We start from the raw sequence: 17,069 nt of genomic DNA, 5'->3' as shown, positions 1-17,069 counted from the left end.
GCATCACATATAATAAAAGTCAGTTTTGTTTCCTAAAACTTTGTTTTACTTGGGTAGGTGATAACATACTGGGTCACAATGTAAAATGTATTTCTTCTTTTGTGTTGTGGTCAAAAGGTTTGAAAGCCAATAGTCTAGGAGGTTAATCATGCACAGTTTTAGAATAAAACATTTTAAACATACAAAAAAGTCATCGAAATAGACAATCTACCTCATACTGATTTGTCTATTATATTCAGAAATATAATGACTATTTAAAACAATAAAAATATAATTTAGGATGCTACTAAAATGTAAGAAGTTCTATTTATTTATGTTTAAATGTTTGCTTTTATTTATTTATTTACTTACTTACTTACTTATTTATTTAGAGGGTGCGCACAAGCAAGGGGAGGGGCAGACAGAGGGAGACACAGAATCCGAAGCAGGCTCCGGGCTCCACACTGACAGCCAAGAGCCTGATGCAGGGGCTCAAACTCACAAACTGTGAGATCATGACCTGAGTCAAAGTCAGACACTTAACCGACTGAGTCACTCAGGTGCCCCTAAGAAGTTTCTCTTTAGAAATAAGCACCAATAACTAAAAGAATCCCTATCAACCTAAAAACATGAAATGTTTTTCACATCACCACCATCTTCTGTAATACACTTCAACAATCTTTTCCTTCATTTTAACATCTATATGATATGAAGGACTAGCTCAGTAAAAAGCAAACCAAATGTAAACAAAACAAAAAGCTTTGTTACACAATGGATAAAACAGATAAACTTACAAAGTAACAGCTTAAATTATCAGTTACTTTTAAGAGGACCAACATGATCAGTAGGTAAGATGATTTTGTCTTTACCTTCACTACAGAATGACTTGTCAGCACCTGAGAATCGCACAGTCTCCTTTACAATTTTCTCAATTTTACAATATTCACACATTGCCATTACATTATTTATTTTCTTATATTCATCAGAACAATTCTTGCCACAAAACTGAAACATTTTACCCTGTAAAGAAATAATCATTAAGTACTAATGAAACATTTGGTTTATCTCTTGGAAATCCTTTATTCCCTCTTATTTTAAAACAAGTAGTGTAATTTTTAAAGATGAAAAGCTAGAAATGATTTTATAGATAGACCATTTTACACTCAAACCCTTTATCAGGATCCTATACTTTACCTTATAGTCAAGAAGTTCTGGCTTTGTGGCAAAAAGACGGTTACAGTGCTGACACTTGAGTTTTACAACACTTCGTGCAAACCCAACGTGCTGGGATTGGGCAGCAAGACGCTGGAGGCCAGCTGCAGCAGAGCTACTGATGGAGGTGGGGGAGACAGCAGAGGTATTACTCCCACCTGCTGACACTGTTGAACCTGTGGGAATGCTTACAATTACCTGGCCCTGAGACAAGGGCACTACTGAAGAATTCATTCCTGTTGGTTTGTTGAACAAATTCTGAAAAATGAAACAAAACAAGATAATCAATGTAATCATTTGTTCAGTCAAATGAGCACCGAGTGCCTAAGTCTGACAAGCACAATTCTAAGTACATAAGATACACCTGTGAACAGGCGACACTCCGTGCCCTTGAACAGCTTAGAAGTGAATGGATAGAGTGTCATTTATAGGCAGAAACTAAAATAACTAATGATCTCTTTAAATTTTTTAAACTTTTTTTTTTTTTAAGTAACCTCTACATGCAACATGGAGCTCGAACTCAGGACCCTGAGATCAAGAGTTGCATGTCTACTGACTGAGCCAGCCAGAGGCCCCAAACTAATAATCTCCTTTAAAAATAATATCCCCATGGGATGGCCTGGGTGGCTCAGTTAGTTAAGCGTCCGACTCTTGGTTTCAGCTCAGGGCATGACCTCATAGTTCATGGGATAGAGCCCTGCACTGGGCTCAGCAATAACAGTGCAGAGTCTGCATGGGATTCTCTCAGTCCCTCCCCTGCTCACACACTCACTTTCTCCCAAAATAAATAAACATTTAAAAAAAAAAAAAGGTAAATTAAATAAAATAAAAATAATATCCTCCCGGGGCACCTGGATGACTGACTCAGTTGGTTAAGCATCCGATTCTTGATTTTGGCTCAGGTCATGACCTCATGGTGGTGAGTTTGAGCCCCGTGTCGGGTTCTGTGCTGACAGCACAAAGCCTGCTTGGGATTTTCTCTCTTCCCGCTCTCTCTGCCCCTACCCTGCTCGTTCTCTCTCTCTCTCAAAATAAATAAATACACTTTTAAAAAGTTAACAAAAAATAAAAGTAAAATAAAATAATAACATCCTCCCAATAGATAATCTGGGTAGTAACAGTACCATTTAATTTTACAGGAGGCAGTTAAATGACATGCCTCCAAACACATCAAAAATCAAAGAATCCAAGTGTAATAGGACTGAGAGAAAAATTCAGGCAATCCAGGCATTAGCAAACACCTAACAAGTTTATATACGTTATGGTAGGCAACTCACTGACAGGAGAGGAAGATTTCTGAAGCCGTACCTGGAAAGCTACCACACAACTGTAGCTGCAGAAGTTGCGTATACTTCCATCTGACATGGCTAGGTGATACTGAGGGATTGCTGAGGTTTTACAACTGTTACATTGAACTTGTACACCTTAGCAAATCGAAATAAAAACTAATGAGTAATATATACAAACGTATACAAATGTATGAGAAAATAAATATTATCCAATATATGAAATTCAAGGGCCAGGTCAAGTTGCAGCAACTGAAACTAAACCATGTCACATACAGACAAAAACTAACTTAACATTAAAAATATTTCTTTTAATGTAAAGTTGGCACGGTAGATCTACCCTGAAACTACAAAATGAACCCTGAAATAAATCAGGTGTGGATAAAAAAAAAATACCTTAAAGAAGTCAAATGAAATTCTTTTGGTAAAGGGGAATGCACAAATAGGCAAGCAAATAAATAAACATAAGTTAAGCAATCAAGGCAATAGGTAATATTTTACAACACAGATCTGAAATATTTTAAACTTGCCTTAAAAGTCAATTAAATCTGGACAAAAATCTGTACTATACAAAAAGCAATAACCATAATTTTGTCAACTATTATATTTATATAGTTTATGAAACCAGTATTACCTGCAGAAGTAACCATTTTAACTCTGTAAGCAGATAAGCAATTAACAGAACAGAAAAGCTCTGTCTTTCCCAAGCTATTGGTATTTTCAATCATTTCTGCTGAGGATCTCAATGATTTGCAAAGCGCACATGGTGTAATTTTGGCTGATTTCTATTAAGAGAATAAAATAACATTCATTTTTACCAAATGATAAGTAAAAGCATAATTCTTTGAAATGTTTATACTTAACACTGTTGAAATATTTTAAATTAGTGGCTTTCAAACTTTTATGATTACAATCCTCAGTAAGAAATAAATTTTACAAAGTGACCCAGTACATACTTCTGAACTTTTGTGTTTGTGTAGTATAGATGTATATAAAACTGAAAAAAGTTTCATAAAACAATATAAATCATGATAACATGTGATGCATTTTTATATTTTCCATTATATTCTATCTCATTAAAAAATAATGCTGAACGCAACCTAACAATTAATTTGGGAATCTACTAATTGATTGTAACTAGTTTTAAAAATAGTATTTTTAAAAAATTACAAACAGGGAATTCATGCTCTTACACTATGCTAAAAATTAGAAGAACCCCCCTACAAAAGGTGCTATATGTGGCAATAAAATGTGATTTCAATAAAATTAATAAACTTATTAGGAAAGTCACTGCCAACTATTCTATCACTAACAACAACAAAGCACACAAAGCAATAAAGCAAGTAAGCAATAAAGTGGGAGCAAACCTTGGATATCACAAATTTTCAAATATAAGCAATCGAACAGTCTATTATTATCTTAAGTTTGCGCTAAATTAGGGATTCAGCAGGGGTGCCTGGGTGGCTCAGTGAGTTGAGTGTCGTCCGACTTCAGCTCAGGTCATGATCTCACGGCTCGTGAGTTCGAGCCCCATGTCGGGCACTGTGCTGACAGCTCAGAGCCTGGAGCCTGCTTCTGCTTCTGTGTCTCCCTCTCTCTCTGCCTTTCCCCCACTCAACACTGTCTCTCTCTCTCTCTCAAAAATAAATAAACATTAAAAAAATTTTTTTTTAATTAGGGATTCAGCAGCCAGTAATACTAAATACTACTAGTATATCATACATTCAAGATAACTTGTAAGTATATCCAGCATCCATTATCTCTGTGAAGTTTTTGCTGATAGTCTCATCCTGTCCTACCAACTAGAACTGACCATGTTTCCTCTGTGCCCCACTGAACACCATAATACTTCCACCATAGCGTCTCTACTCAGTTTGATGTCTATCTCCCTCAGGAGACATGGAGCCCTTCAAAGCAGGAATCGCATCTAATGTTTGTTGAATGAATTATATATAAGGAAAAAAACAAAACAACAGATACGACCATTTTCAACATGCCAGGTTCTATACTAGGTGCTTTCCCATTCTTCCTTCACATAATCCTAATAACATCCCAGTGACAGTAGTAGTATAATACCCATTCACAGATAAGAAAAGTTAAACCCAGAGAGTTTAACTGTTTATCCAAGGTAAAATTCTATTTGAATAGAGAATCAAGATATCAAACTGAGATATGCTTTACTTCTAAATCAAATTCTTTCTCTATACCACAGTACACATCAATATGTGAGAAATTTAATAAGTAATGGCTAAATTAAATATAGTAAATAAATTAAAATTAAGATGATTCAACCTATTTCTCCTTCTCTTGTGGAATATAAACCATCTTTGAATGGACTGAATCCAAGTAACTTTTAGTACTTGAAACAGTTATCAGGAAAACAGTCTTTTGAACAAGGATAAACTCATGAAGATATTGGCTTTTTTTATCCCCTGTGAAAGCAAAAACAAGGAGTTTCTAAAGGAAGGAATAAATAGTAAAGCTAAGCCCCTTTAATGTACTTGAATAATAACAAGAAATAAAAGGAAACACCATATAATGTTTAAAATTCCAAAATCACTGCAAAGTATTAAGAATTTAAAAGGAATTTCTCAATTGACATTATTACATTCATGAATGTTGGTAGACTGTATAAAAAGTCACTATTTTAAGAAAAAGAATGATCAGCTATCATGCTACAAAAGGAAGGCATTGTAAAATAAACAAAAAAGATTATCATACCTTTGGATTTATGAATTCTAAAATCTAATTTTTGATCAAAATTTGCTAACAAATTACAAATATGGTAAAAACGAAGCTGTATTTGTCATACAGAATTCATTCAATTCATCTTCTATAAGCCTCATCTATTCACAAAATAATATATGACCTACATTTATTTTTTTCGTATTTCATGAAGAAAAGGAAAAACCCTTATAAACAAATTAATGGTAAGATTTTCAATTTCTGAATTGCAATTTCAACTATATGGATCTGATTCAAGAATATGTACGTAACCTGGACCTTACCTTGTCCAATAAAAAAGTATATTATATGCAAACCAAATATATTTCAAAGAAGGCTACACACCAAAAAGATAAGACTGGGTATCTCTGGGAAATGCATTATTTTTCTTCTTTGTGTATTTTCAAAATATTATTCAAAAACATGAATCATATTTGAAATAAAAATGTCATGCCCACAAGCATGTATTTCAAATGCATGAAGAGAAATATGCTATTTACAAAACTCTATACCCGGGTTTTTAATAACATTCATTTGACAAATCCTATTTATATGTAAAGTACATCAATTAAGCTGATAATAAGATCTTAGTATTTCTGCGGCATTTTCATAAGTAAGTACTACCAAAAAATGTAGGTCCTCCTGAAATGAACAAAGACATCGGGGTTAGATACAGTCATGTACCTGCTTATACGCCGTGACACATGCTGAACTACAGAACTTCTTAGACTGGCCCTCTATCTGAAGCACGTGGCACTGCCCAGAGCCACTGTAGCAGTAGCCCCCACAGTTCTCACAACAGTTCATGGTGAGGTTGTTGGCAGAGCGAAACTTAGAGAAGCAGGCATCACTGCAAAGTTTATGTACCACATTCTGGTAATTAACTTCATGTCGAATCTAGGAATTAAAAAACAACAAACAAATCACAAGCACAGACCATCAAAAGCTGTTCTTGGGGTGCCTGGGTGGCTCAATAGGCTGAACGTCTGACTCTTGGTGTTGGCTCAGGTCATAAGCTCAAGGGATCAAGCTCCTCATCGGGCTCTGGGCTGACAGCACGGAGCCTGATTGAGATTCTCTGTCTCCCTCTCTCTCTCTCAAAAGAAACAAACATTAAAAAAAAAAATCTGTTTTAAGCACAAACATTAGATTTCCCCCACACACACCCCAATACAGTAAAAAGATGACTTACAACAGCATTCTTCTGACACATGCTGCATTTGGTTGAAATGCTATTCGTATTTATGGTGACAACAGGTTTCCTTTTCAGTTCGTATGTTGACAGACATGACTGACTGCAAAAATCTTTACTAGCTGTGGTATTTTCAAACTGGGCACTGATCACATCCTTTGGATTTAAAATGTCTCTAAAAATGATAACAAAGATAAAATAAGCCACAGTATCATTTGTATTTTTCCCTTTTTGTGAGTTAATAAGTAACACAGAGGCCATTACAGGTGTATGGAAAGGGCACTGTTACTTAAATGAGAAAGCCTCAGTTTTCCTGGATAAACTGATAAATTGCTCTGATCCTTAAGTTCTGTTCCATAAAACAGAACTTCTAACATATGACTTATTTCATAGAACTGTTGTGAGGATTAATATACTATATTTTAAGACTAACAGACTACACATCAAACAGTTCTCATTCATTATCTCTAGTAGGTGGGATTATAAGAGATAGGAATTTTCTTTTTTAGGCTCTTCTATATTTTCAAAGTACTCTTTAAAAATAATTAAAACTATTTTTAATTTTACATACACTTGAAAAATCAAAAAAGAAAAAAAACCAAAACACTATCATTTTAGAGTAAAAATACAGGGCCGCCTGGCTAGCTCAGTCAGTACAGCATGCAACTCTTGATCTTAGGGTTGTGAGTTCAAGACCCACGGTGGGTGTAGAGATTATTTAAATAAAACCTTTAATGAATGAATGAATGAATGAATGAATGAATGAATGAATGAATGAATGAAAGTAAAAGTACATTTCAAGCTACCAAGTGTATATTCTAGCATGGTTATACAAAATAGAGTATTTCCATATCTAAATAATTTAATTTACAAGTATTAGTAGCAAAGGCAATGAATATTAAAACCTTTTAAGGCTCCCTACCACTCCACCCTTTATCTTACCCCTAAACCACTGTTCCTAAATAGTAGTTTATCAGATAGTTTAAGTGTAAAGCATTTTAAAAGCCAATGGGAAAACAATGCCTTGATGAAATTTTCCAAATAGTGTCTCTCTCTCATGAATACACATACACATAATAGTATATAAGCCATTATATTCATTCTTGCAACTTAAATTATACTAATAGAGCATTTTTTAGAAAAGATGACAAATATCTCTGATTCAATAAAAGATAATAGTAAACATAATGGGAATCATCACCAGGAACACCTCATATGCTGTAATGTATAACTTCATACCTCATCTTCTATACTTAGTAGCTCCAGGCACCTCTAGTTTCTGCATTTTTTTTTTTTGCCTTCACAGTTATTTTTTAAGTAGATTTTAATATATTTCATTTATAGGGGTATTTACTGAGCACTTATATTGAGCCAGCCACTAGCTACATCCTGTATAAAAATATGGTACAAGCATGCACTAAAGGCGCTCACACTATATTGGGACAAACAGACAAATGACATAAAATGCCATAACAGAAGCATTCTTAAAATATAAAAGTGAACTAATTATGAAAAAATATAATGCACAACAGAAAGAGAAATGAAGAAACAATTATTTCAGACAATATGTAACATGAAAGGCTATTTTTGCTATGTCTTAAATAGGAGTTTTCCAGAAGGTTAAGGAAATAAGAATTGGGGAGCAGCACTGATCAAAGCAATAGAGTATAAAAGTAGGTATTTCTCACTCGCCTTAGTATGCTTAGCATCCAACTACATTACATCTTATCATAGATTTTATCTGATTCCAAACAGTAAAAATTCAGAAATGATACAGACAATCCCAAAATAGTTACTTCTCTATCATTGTATCAAGTAATTTTATCTAAAAGCATTAAAAAAATTACCCTCCAAATTACCTCTTTTAAGTAGGATTTTGAAACAGATTTTTAAAAACTAAGCATTAGGTCCTTATTACTAAGGAAACCTGAAAATTAAATGATGATTAGCTAAAATATATTCAGAATTTAGGTTAAATTCAAGATGCTAAGAAATATGGTTAATAAAAGATTAAGAAAAATAAAACGTAATTCAAAGAGCTAATGAGGTTTTTTTCGTTTGTTTTTTTTTTTTTTAATCAACCTAAGTGCTGCTGCTATATCTCTACTGGTCTATAAAAATAGCAGTGGCTATCAGGATGGAAATCTTTTCTAGCTCCACCCATTCAAATTAAATTGAAATCCTTCTTGGGCTCCTTCAAGGGATTAACTTACAAATTAAACCTGTTTGATTATATGGAGTGGCAGGGGCAGGCGATGCATTTGCCAAAATTAACCAGCTATGTGACACAGAGGAACTCTTAATTTCTTTGAATCCAATTTCCTTATACTTAAGGTACGATCCAATTCAACAATATTATAGTCAGATAAATCAGACCATCCTAAACTTCTGCAGTCTGACTGTGTAAGAGGAAAACAAGGGGAGGAATGGTTAAGTGGTAAAAAGGAGACAAAAGAGTAGTTCAGGAATAAAACAAAATGCAAGGAAAAACAAGACTGATCAGTGGTTGAGGACTGAGCAACAATAGAAAAGATATCCTGTAAAATGAGAAGGGGAGAAAAGAAAGAAAATGGAGAAGATCAGGCAGGTAAGGAGTACCTGAAAGGACAGTAAGAGGCAAATGGAAAAGAACGAGGGATTAAAAAAAAACACACAAAAAAGGATAATAGAATACGTGAATGAAGAGGTAGAACAGTTAAGAGTCAAGAAATGACAGGATGAAAAAATGGAAGATTTATGGATAAGACCAAACATAACAAAAGAGAAATGCAATCTTAAAGGATAACCAAATTACATAAGATCAAGATAGGTAAGATATGATATGTAGGTAAAAATGGCCTAAAATAAAAATATGTATGCACAAGAATTTAAAAACAAAGAAAGAGGGCACACATCTTAAAACTTCTATGGGTTTCTGGGATGCCTGGGTGGCTCAGTCAGTTAAGCATCCAACTCTTGATTTCAGCTTAGGTCATGATTTCATGGTTTGGTTCATGGGTTTGCACCCTGCACTGGGCTACCCACTGACAGTGCAGACGCTGCTTGGGATTCTCTCTCTGCCTCTCCCTGCTCACACTGTCTCTCTCAAAATAAATAAAAAACAAAACAAAAAAACAAAAACCCCTTCTGTGAGTTTTCTAAGGTCATTTTGAAATTCACTGATAAGATCTCTGAACTATCTAGGGCTATTATTATGAAAGAAGAAATAGAATCAAAATTTCAGAAACTGCCTATCACTAAAGTAGAATTAAATAAAGAAGCAAAAAAGGAAGTTATATGAAATTGTCTCATGGCAAAACAGAAAACAGGAAAAAAAAAACCCTATAAATATAATTTTCAAGTTGACTTAATCTTAGAATCTGATGATGAATATACTAGAATATAGAAAAGAGGTACACACTTTCAAAAGCATGCTTTATAATTCAAACAGTATAAATAAAGAAATCTATTTTTGCTAAATCAAACATGAAACATAAAGGGAAGCCCACATAACTAACTTCCAAAAAGACTTCTAACCATATTCAAATTTCTTTCAAGTCTCTAAAATGCCTTTTTCCATTTAAACCAGAAGAGGGAGCATCTTTTTTCCCTTTCCAGAGAAAGGGAAGGATCCGTGTAAGGCACTATAAACACAAATATCTAAACTAATAAATCATGGTTTGAACAGTTTAATAACAGGCCAAAGTGTTTCAGAATGAGAGCACTATTCATCTTTTTCCGACCTATTTAAACAGTTTTAACAATCACCTTACCAAATCAGCCAAAATTAGTTCATATTCTTCAAATACATCAGGATGATCTCATCAAGGTCTAAGGTCATATTCTTTTGATATTAAACACTGAAATGGTACCTCTGAGGCAGTTCAGAGATATTGAGAAGATAAAAATATATATTGGAGTCCTTTTTTCTTTTTTTTTACACTGGAGTACTTTTAAAGATAAGAAAGGTATTAAATGAATTCCAATTAGATAACAGGATACATAACTTTAAATATTTTTGGATTTCAGTATCTATTACCTACAAATAAAATATTGTGGTATTATATGACCTAAGTGGTGTAGTTTTTGTTTTATGAAGCATCTCAACTAACATGGATGGGAAAGGCTGGTTTCAAAAACATCTCAATATATAAAAGGCACATTATTTATAATTAAAATAAGCTGAGCACCTAAGATCCAGAAAAACTGAAAGCAACAACATACTGTGGCAATTACCAAAAAATATGGAAATGTAGAAAACTAAACAATACACAGATAAGAATGAAGTGTTTTAAAAGGAAACAGAAGATAATTTAGAATTCTGCTATACTTTGAGCAACTTGAACAAGTTTTCTTGGTGGGAGGAGGTGGTGGGCGGGCAGGTGGAACTGTATATCCAGTGAGGCACAGTGTAGAACAGAAGAGCTGAGTCGACCCCTTCCTCTGGTAAGCAGTTTGCCCCTTCTGGAGGATTTTTTTACAACCAGAACAGGAAACTCGAACAGCTGTGGCTGGAACTGAAGGAAGCATTTTATTCATGCCAGATGACGCCAGTGAAGGCTGAAAGCCAGTAGTCAACTGTGGAGCTTAAAAAAAATTAAAAGAAAAATGTTTTACTTTTCATCATGAATTTTATGTATATATCCTTTCTTCCTCTTCCATAACCAGTCTTGAAACCCCAAACTAATTATCCAATATAAATGACAGCCATTCTAAATGAGCAGAGAACTGCCTAGCTTACTAATACAAGTAGATACTTCCTCTCACTCATACTGGTCAGAATAAATAAACATGATTCATTTACTCAATTCTGTTTCTTACCAAGAGGACTGCCACTGACTGAAAACACAGCACTAATTTTCAGTTCCCCTTCTTGAGTTTTTTGCTGTTGGCCATGACTATACTCCTTTAAAAAAGAAAATAAATAAATAAATACTTAGAGAAAAGAATAAATATAAAATATCTAAAGAAATCCAGACATTCAATAAGTTTTGTTTTGGCTACATGGGTGGGAAGGTGGGGAGGGGAATTTATACTACATTACCATTAATAAGAAATAATAGCAAGCAAACTATAATTGCAATAAGGGTATAATAGATTTGTATATGCTGAGAAAGAAATAAAAAAAAGAATGAAGGAAGCTACCCAATTAGCCTTGTAGCACTACCAGATATTTAAATTATTTTTGACAATTATTATTACAGTATTTTAAGTTGCTGTTTATCTATTATAAAAGTAATACACAAACTATATTTTGTATTGTAAAACTATACAAAATTTAGACAAGCAGAAATAAGGAAAAATTCTAATCATATTTCTATCACACCAAAACAACCACCATTTTCTCTTGGTATATTTCTTTCCAGTCTTTTCCCCTCCTGTAGTCAGAGATTTTATTTCTCTACATAGTTGTAATTAAACTGAATATATCATTCTAGTAAAATGATTTCTTGATCACTTGAGTCAGTGAAACATTTGCATATTATTACATTTTACTCCAAAATCACTTCAAGTGTCTAAATGTCCGTGTTTTTTAAGTTGGAGTCCAAGAATCCCTGAGGTCTACAGATGTACTGTAGGGAGTCTGAGAATTCTAAGAGAATATTTTTAAAAACTGCATCTATTTCAATGACTTTTTTGGTGAATGTAAACTTATTTTTAGTCATGAATAACCACATATAACTGAGTTATACTACAAGTTTTCAGTGCTGTTATTTGCTTTAACAATTCTATTATTGCACTGTGAAAACTCTAAGTGCCAGATTTAACTTTTATTTTAATTGCTTATCACACTGAAATCTGTGAAACCCCAGCAGATCTCTTATTCTTGGAATTCTCAGGCAACTCCAAAATATCCCCCTTTTTTTGTGGTTAAGAGGTATCTGGTACATTACTCAAGTTTGAGAAGTACTGATAGATGTGTATTATTTAATAGATATACCAGATTACACAGGGATCAGACTGGGATAGGGTGAGTGAGGCATTTGCCTCAGGCACAAAGTTAAGGTACCAAAAATCTCAGTAATCAAGATAAATTAATGTTTCAATGTGGCATTTTTAAAAATGAAAAAATGCAAAATCCATGAACAAAATAACAAAACTTAAATAAAGACAGGATCAGTATTACTGATTTTTCCTTTGGCCTCAGTCTCCAATTTGATGGCCCTGCATAATACTATGAGATTATATGACCATAACCCAATGTCAGTCAGTCCATTTGTTTCCTCACATTTGGTATAATTAGAAATGCCATGATGAATATCTTAAGTGAATATTCATACTTTCATACTTAGCATTATCTTCTAAGGAAAGGATTCTTGAAGTGAAATTACTAGGTAGAAAGGCACACAGTAAATGTTCTTGATACACAATGACAGGTTGTTGTTTTTAAACTTCTGATTAGATTTATTCTAGCAATTTGTGAAAAGCCATTGAAAAGTCTTTCCCCACTATTTCATTTCAATCTGCAATTCTTTTTGTAATATCCACTTACAAAAAAGCATTATAATATAACAATATTAACCCTGTATAGCATGTTATCAACATTTCCTCAATATGTACTTTTAAAACTTTTTATAAAGTTTCCATTTCTATGCCAAAAATCTAGTTTTTACCTTTGTGACTCCTTCGATTCTTATAAAGTTCTACTTCCAAAATAAAACACTAAGAAAATGGTTTCATTGTTTCTAAAACAGTCCTTTCATCCAGAGGTCAGCAAACTTTATCTGCAAAGGGCCAGATACTAAATATTTTTTTTTATTTTGGAGGCCATACTACCACAACTACTCAACTCTGTCCTGGTAGAGCAGAAACACCCATAGGTAATATGTAAATGAAATGAATGTGGCAATGATCCAATAAAACTTCATTTACAAAAAAAGTGTGCAGAAAAACAAAAACAAAACAGAAACACAGAAAGCAGGCTGGATTTGGCATGCTGCTGCTAATTTGCCCAATCCCTAATTTAATCCATCTGGAATTTATTTATTTTGATGTTTAAAGGGCTAGTCTTCTTTTTCTTTCTCTGAGTAGTGAATTCCTTCCAATCACCGTTAACAGATCAGATTGCTTTGAAAATGTCTCTTTTGTGGCAATCTATTCTGTATCATTATCAGCCGTATTTTTTTTTTTTTAAATAAACTCTACCCCCAGCATGGGGCCCAAACTCAAGGCCCCAAGATCAAGAGTCACATGCTCCACCAACTGAGCCAGCCTATTTTTAGGATATCACACTATCCTAATAAACGTAATCACGAGAGGTTTAACCATTTATACAATAGTCCACCACTATCAACCTATATTTTTAGAACACATGTCTAATGTTTGTGTGGATGCCTATTCTTCAAAACATTAGAACCTACTGATATTGTCATCGGAACTGTTATCAAAACTGTATCTTAATTTAGGAATAACTAATATCTTACATTTTTTTAAACGTCTCTCCATTCTATCAAATTGTCTTTCACCTGACATAAGTACTTTCTAGTTGCTTTGCCAAGGGGAATACCAAATATTTTCATCATATTCTCTGAGAAACAAGTGATTTACAGAAATATTGCTATCTTTCATACAACTAAAATTCAACTAGCTACTCCACTATACTTTCATGAACTCTATTAATTCTCTAATAAAGATCCTTACCAGTAAACGATGACAATTTTGTCTCCCCTTTTCCATTATTTCTTCTAATTTCTTTAACATGTACTGGGTCGAAAATCCAACAAGAGTTAAATAATAATGCTGACATCAGTAATTTGTGTTCTTTTAGTAATTATTAACAGGTTTCCATCATTTTACTCTTAAATTCAATGATTGTTATTGATCTGAAGTAGATACTTCCTTACCATGACCAAGAGAGTATCTATTACAAGAAATGCACAGTAAATTACGTGAGATGTCTTTCTGCATCTATGAATCCAGTCTTATTTGACCAGTTGAAATTATGTATTAAAAGATTTCCTAACATTGGCTCATCCTGACATTCTTACATTATACAGTATATTAAAGCAAATTTCAAGTAAAAAAAACTTTTTTTAATCTCAGAAAACTCCCGAAAAAATCAATACTTATTGACATATTTTAATGGTCTCCAGTCAGCTCTTTTTCACTGTTCATGACAATTATTCCAAACTTCTGATACGTTCCTTAAGCCTCAAGTACATATTACTTATATACTATAGTAAAATAAGTATATCTTAAGTACTCTACTTATAGACCGCACAACGCCTTCAAGGCAGAATCATGTTTATGTTAGTATCCCCCTAATAATGACTAACTTTACAAATATTTAATTATAAACAATGACTAATAACTTAAGTGAAAATCTGATGGCTTCAAAAACTTTCAGAAGGAGAAAAACAGGTTATCAAAACAAAACAAAAAAACCCTTTACCAATAGCTTTACCTTCCCTTTGTTTACCATAAAGGAAGAATTGTCTCCGTATCCCAAGACAGTATTTTAGAAATGAAGAACCCAGTACCTATAGCCAAGTTAATCTGATATACCTTTAAAAAGCCCAGCATTTAATTACTGCATTCTACTTTCTAAACCTCTATGACTCACTATTGTGAAAATTTATTTGCTTTCCCATCATAATCCATTTACTTTAACAAGAGATAAAATTAGCTCTTTTAATAAGAGGAAAAAGAAAAGAAAAAAATCATGACGTTAATGTAGTATTCACTGAATTTCCAATTTTTAGAACCAATTGAAAAGGGGAAAAGCAAAAATAGGGTCTCTGGCTCTTTAAATTTTCTATTTTAAAAACCTTCTCCAGGCAGTTTTAAACATTAAACAACTTTTATTTATATAAAGATTGTTAGGATAATAATAAAATGACCTTCATTATGGCCCCATAATGGTTCCTTCCAACCTTTATGAACTTCAGTTCCCTCATCTACAAATGGAGTTAATACCACCTACTATGGCCTTCTTATACAGAAAGATGAGGCAACACACTACACACTGCATAGGTACACTGTACCTATAAAACACTACAGAAAATATAGTCACATGCAGGAGGGATCTGAATAAAGAAATGAAACTGCAAGACCAAATGATATTATGCTGATAACAGAGGTAGGAGGATGACAACTGGTGACCCCAGAAAACCATTAACTGATGAAATAATCAAGAACAAATGGGTTGAGTCTTTAAATATATATACACACATTTCAGCATCCCAGGTGATTTGGAAAGTAGAGCAAGTATGGAAAGTAAAGAAATTAAGACCAAAATGAATTGTGTAAAAAGGAGAATTAGGAAGTGAGCTGAAAGTAAAATTGCAAGTTAAGCAAAGAGAAAAGCCAAAGGAGGTTTTGATAAGGTGCCATGAACCAAAGCTATGATCTTATTAAATCATGACAAAAGTTACTACTGGTAACTGACAGTCAAAAGTAAAGCCTGACCACAACTGTAAAACCTATCAGTATTTTAAGAGAGTTAGGTTAACAGTACTGTTTTAGAAACTGTTAAAATAATATTAGGACTCCTTTCACCAGTCTATGGGAAATGTAAGAGTGAAAGCATTAGGCAGTACTGAACAGCAAAGAATACAGATTTCCAATGGTCATAGGAGAGAAATACCTAAAGGAAGAGGGCAATGAAGGAGAGGAAGTGGGGAGGGAAAGGGGAAGGGAAAGGGAACAGGAAGGAAAGATGAGGGAAAAGAAAAGAAAGACCAGGTATCTGTGTCTAACATAAGTTGCCCAGAGGGATATCTAGAAGAATTATGAAAAGGTCTGATCCTACAGAATTGGTGTGGCTGATACAATAGAAAGGATTTCTCAGAGAAAACCTAACTTTATCGGGGCACCTGGGTGGCTCAGTCGGTTAAGTGTCCGACTTCGGCTCAGGTCATGATCTCGCAGTTTGTGAGTTCAAGCCCCATGTCAGGCTCTGTGCTGACAGCTCAGAGCCTGGAGCCTGCTTCGGATTCTGTGTCTCCTCCTCTCTCTGCCCCTCCCATGCTCATGCTCTGTCTCTGTCTCTTAATAATAAATAAACATTTTGTTTTGTCTGGTTTGGTTTGGTTTGGTTTGGTTTGGTTTGGTTTGGTTTGGTTTGGTTTGGTTTTGAAAAACCTAGCTTTATCTACTCACATGCTCGGACTGCCCCGTTGTAGGGTCAGGGTAAAGAATGTCTCTGGACTGTATGCCCAGGACCTATACACATTCCTGCTTTGTTCTCAAGAGTCCAATCAATCAAGTGCTGGAACTTTTGAGGAATTTCTTCCCCAAAATCATGATGAAACTTCATAATCAGCATTTTATAACATATTACACTTTCAATAGTGTATAAACATGTAGTTGTTTATGACAATTCCATCCTATTGGTATCCCCCAACCACCGGAATTGCTGATTGCTTTCAAAAAAGTAATATAAATTATCCTTCCTGATGTTCCCTTTCCCCCAAGGTATTTGGTCTTTGCTATAACTGCCTTTTCATCCTAAAGGAAGTGTTACTAGGTCATATACAGAGAGAAAGTAATGCTTTTGGATCCCTGCCAGGATTATGATTTCTTATGAATGTCCCATGTCCACACTGGGGCATGTAAAGAGACAGGAAATCTTCCCTGTATACAGATGTGTTTGTAGTCTTCTGAGGCATGAACTTTCCCTAGGTTACCAAGATATTTCTTTATCCCTAATACCAATAATCAAGATCTCCATTTTGCCTGCTTCTGTTAACATGCTT

At 34.0% G+C, this 17,069-nt stretch overlaps 1 protein-coding gene across 6 annotated transcripts in view; it reads right to left on the bottom strand.

Annotated features, from left to right (window-relative positions):
* The window catches only part of ZMYM4 (zinc finger MYM-type containing 4), a 147,534-nt gene that overhangs the window by 40,580 nt on the left and 89,885 nt on the right, over nt 1-17,069 (bottom strand). For 4 of the 6 annotated variants that reach the window (XM_045035528.1, XM_019836636.3, XM_023258461.2 and 1 more), the window contains 9 exons: nt 14,014-14,076; nt 11,194-11,278; nt 10,703-10,958; nt 6,394-6,568; nt 5,886-6,098; nt 3,112-3,262; nt 2,500-2,615; nt 1,174-1,449; nt 849-999 (listed from right to left, as the gene is read on the bottom strand). In XM_045035528.1, coding sequence (XP_044891463.1) covers nt 849-999; nt 1,174-1,449; nt 2,500-2,615; nt 3,112-3,262; nt 5,886-6,098; nt 6,394-6,568; nt 10,703-10,958; nt 11,194-11,278; nt 14,014-14,076 — 1,486 coding nt within the window. The remainder of the gene's footprint in view (nt 1-848; nt 1,000-1,173; nt 1,450-2,499; nt 2,616-3,111; nt 3,263-5,885; nt 6,099-6,393; nt 6,569-10,702; nt 10,959-11,193; nt 11,279-14,013; nt 14,077-17,069) is intronic. The other 2 variants (XM_011284739.4, XM_023258462.2) reach the window with 1 other exon arrangement.

This window comes from Felis catus, chromosome C1 (genome assembly GCF_018350175.1).
Source record: "Felis catus isolate Fca126 chromosome C1, F.catus_Fca126_mat1.0, whole genome shotgun sequence".
NCBI lineage: Eukaryota > Metazoa > Chordata > Mammalia > Carnivora > Felidae > Felis > Felis catus.
This window is presented reverse-complemented; position numbering and strand designations above follow the sequence as displayed.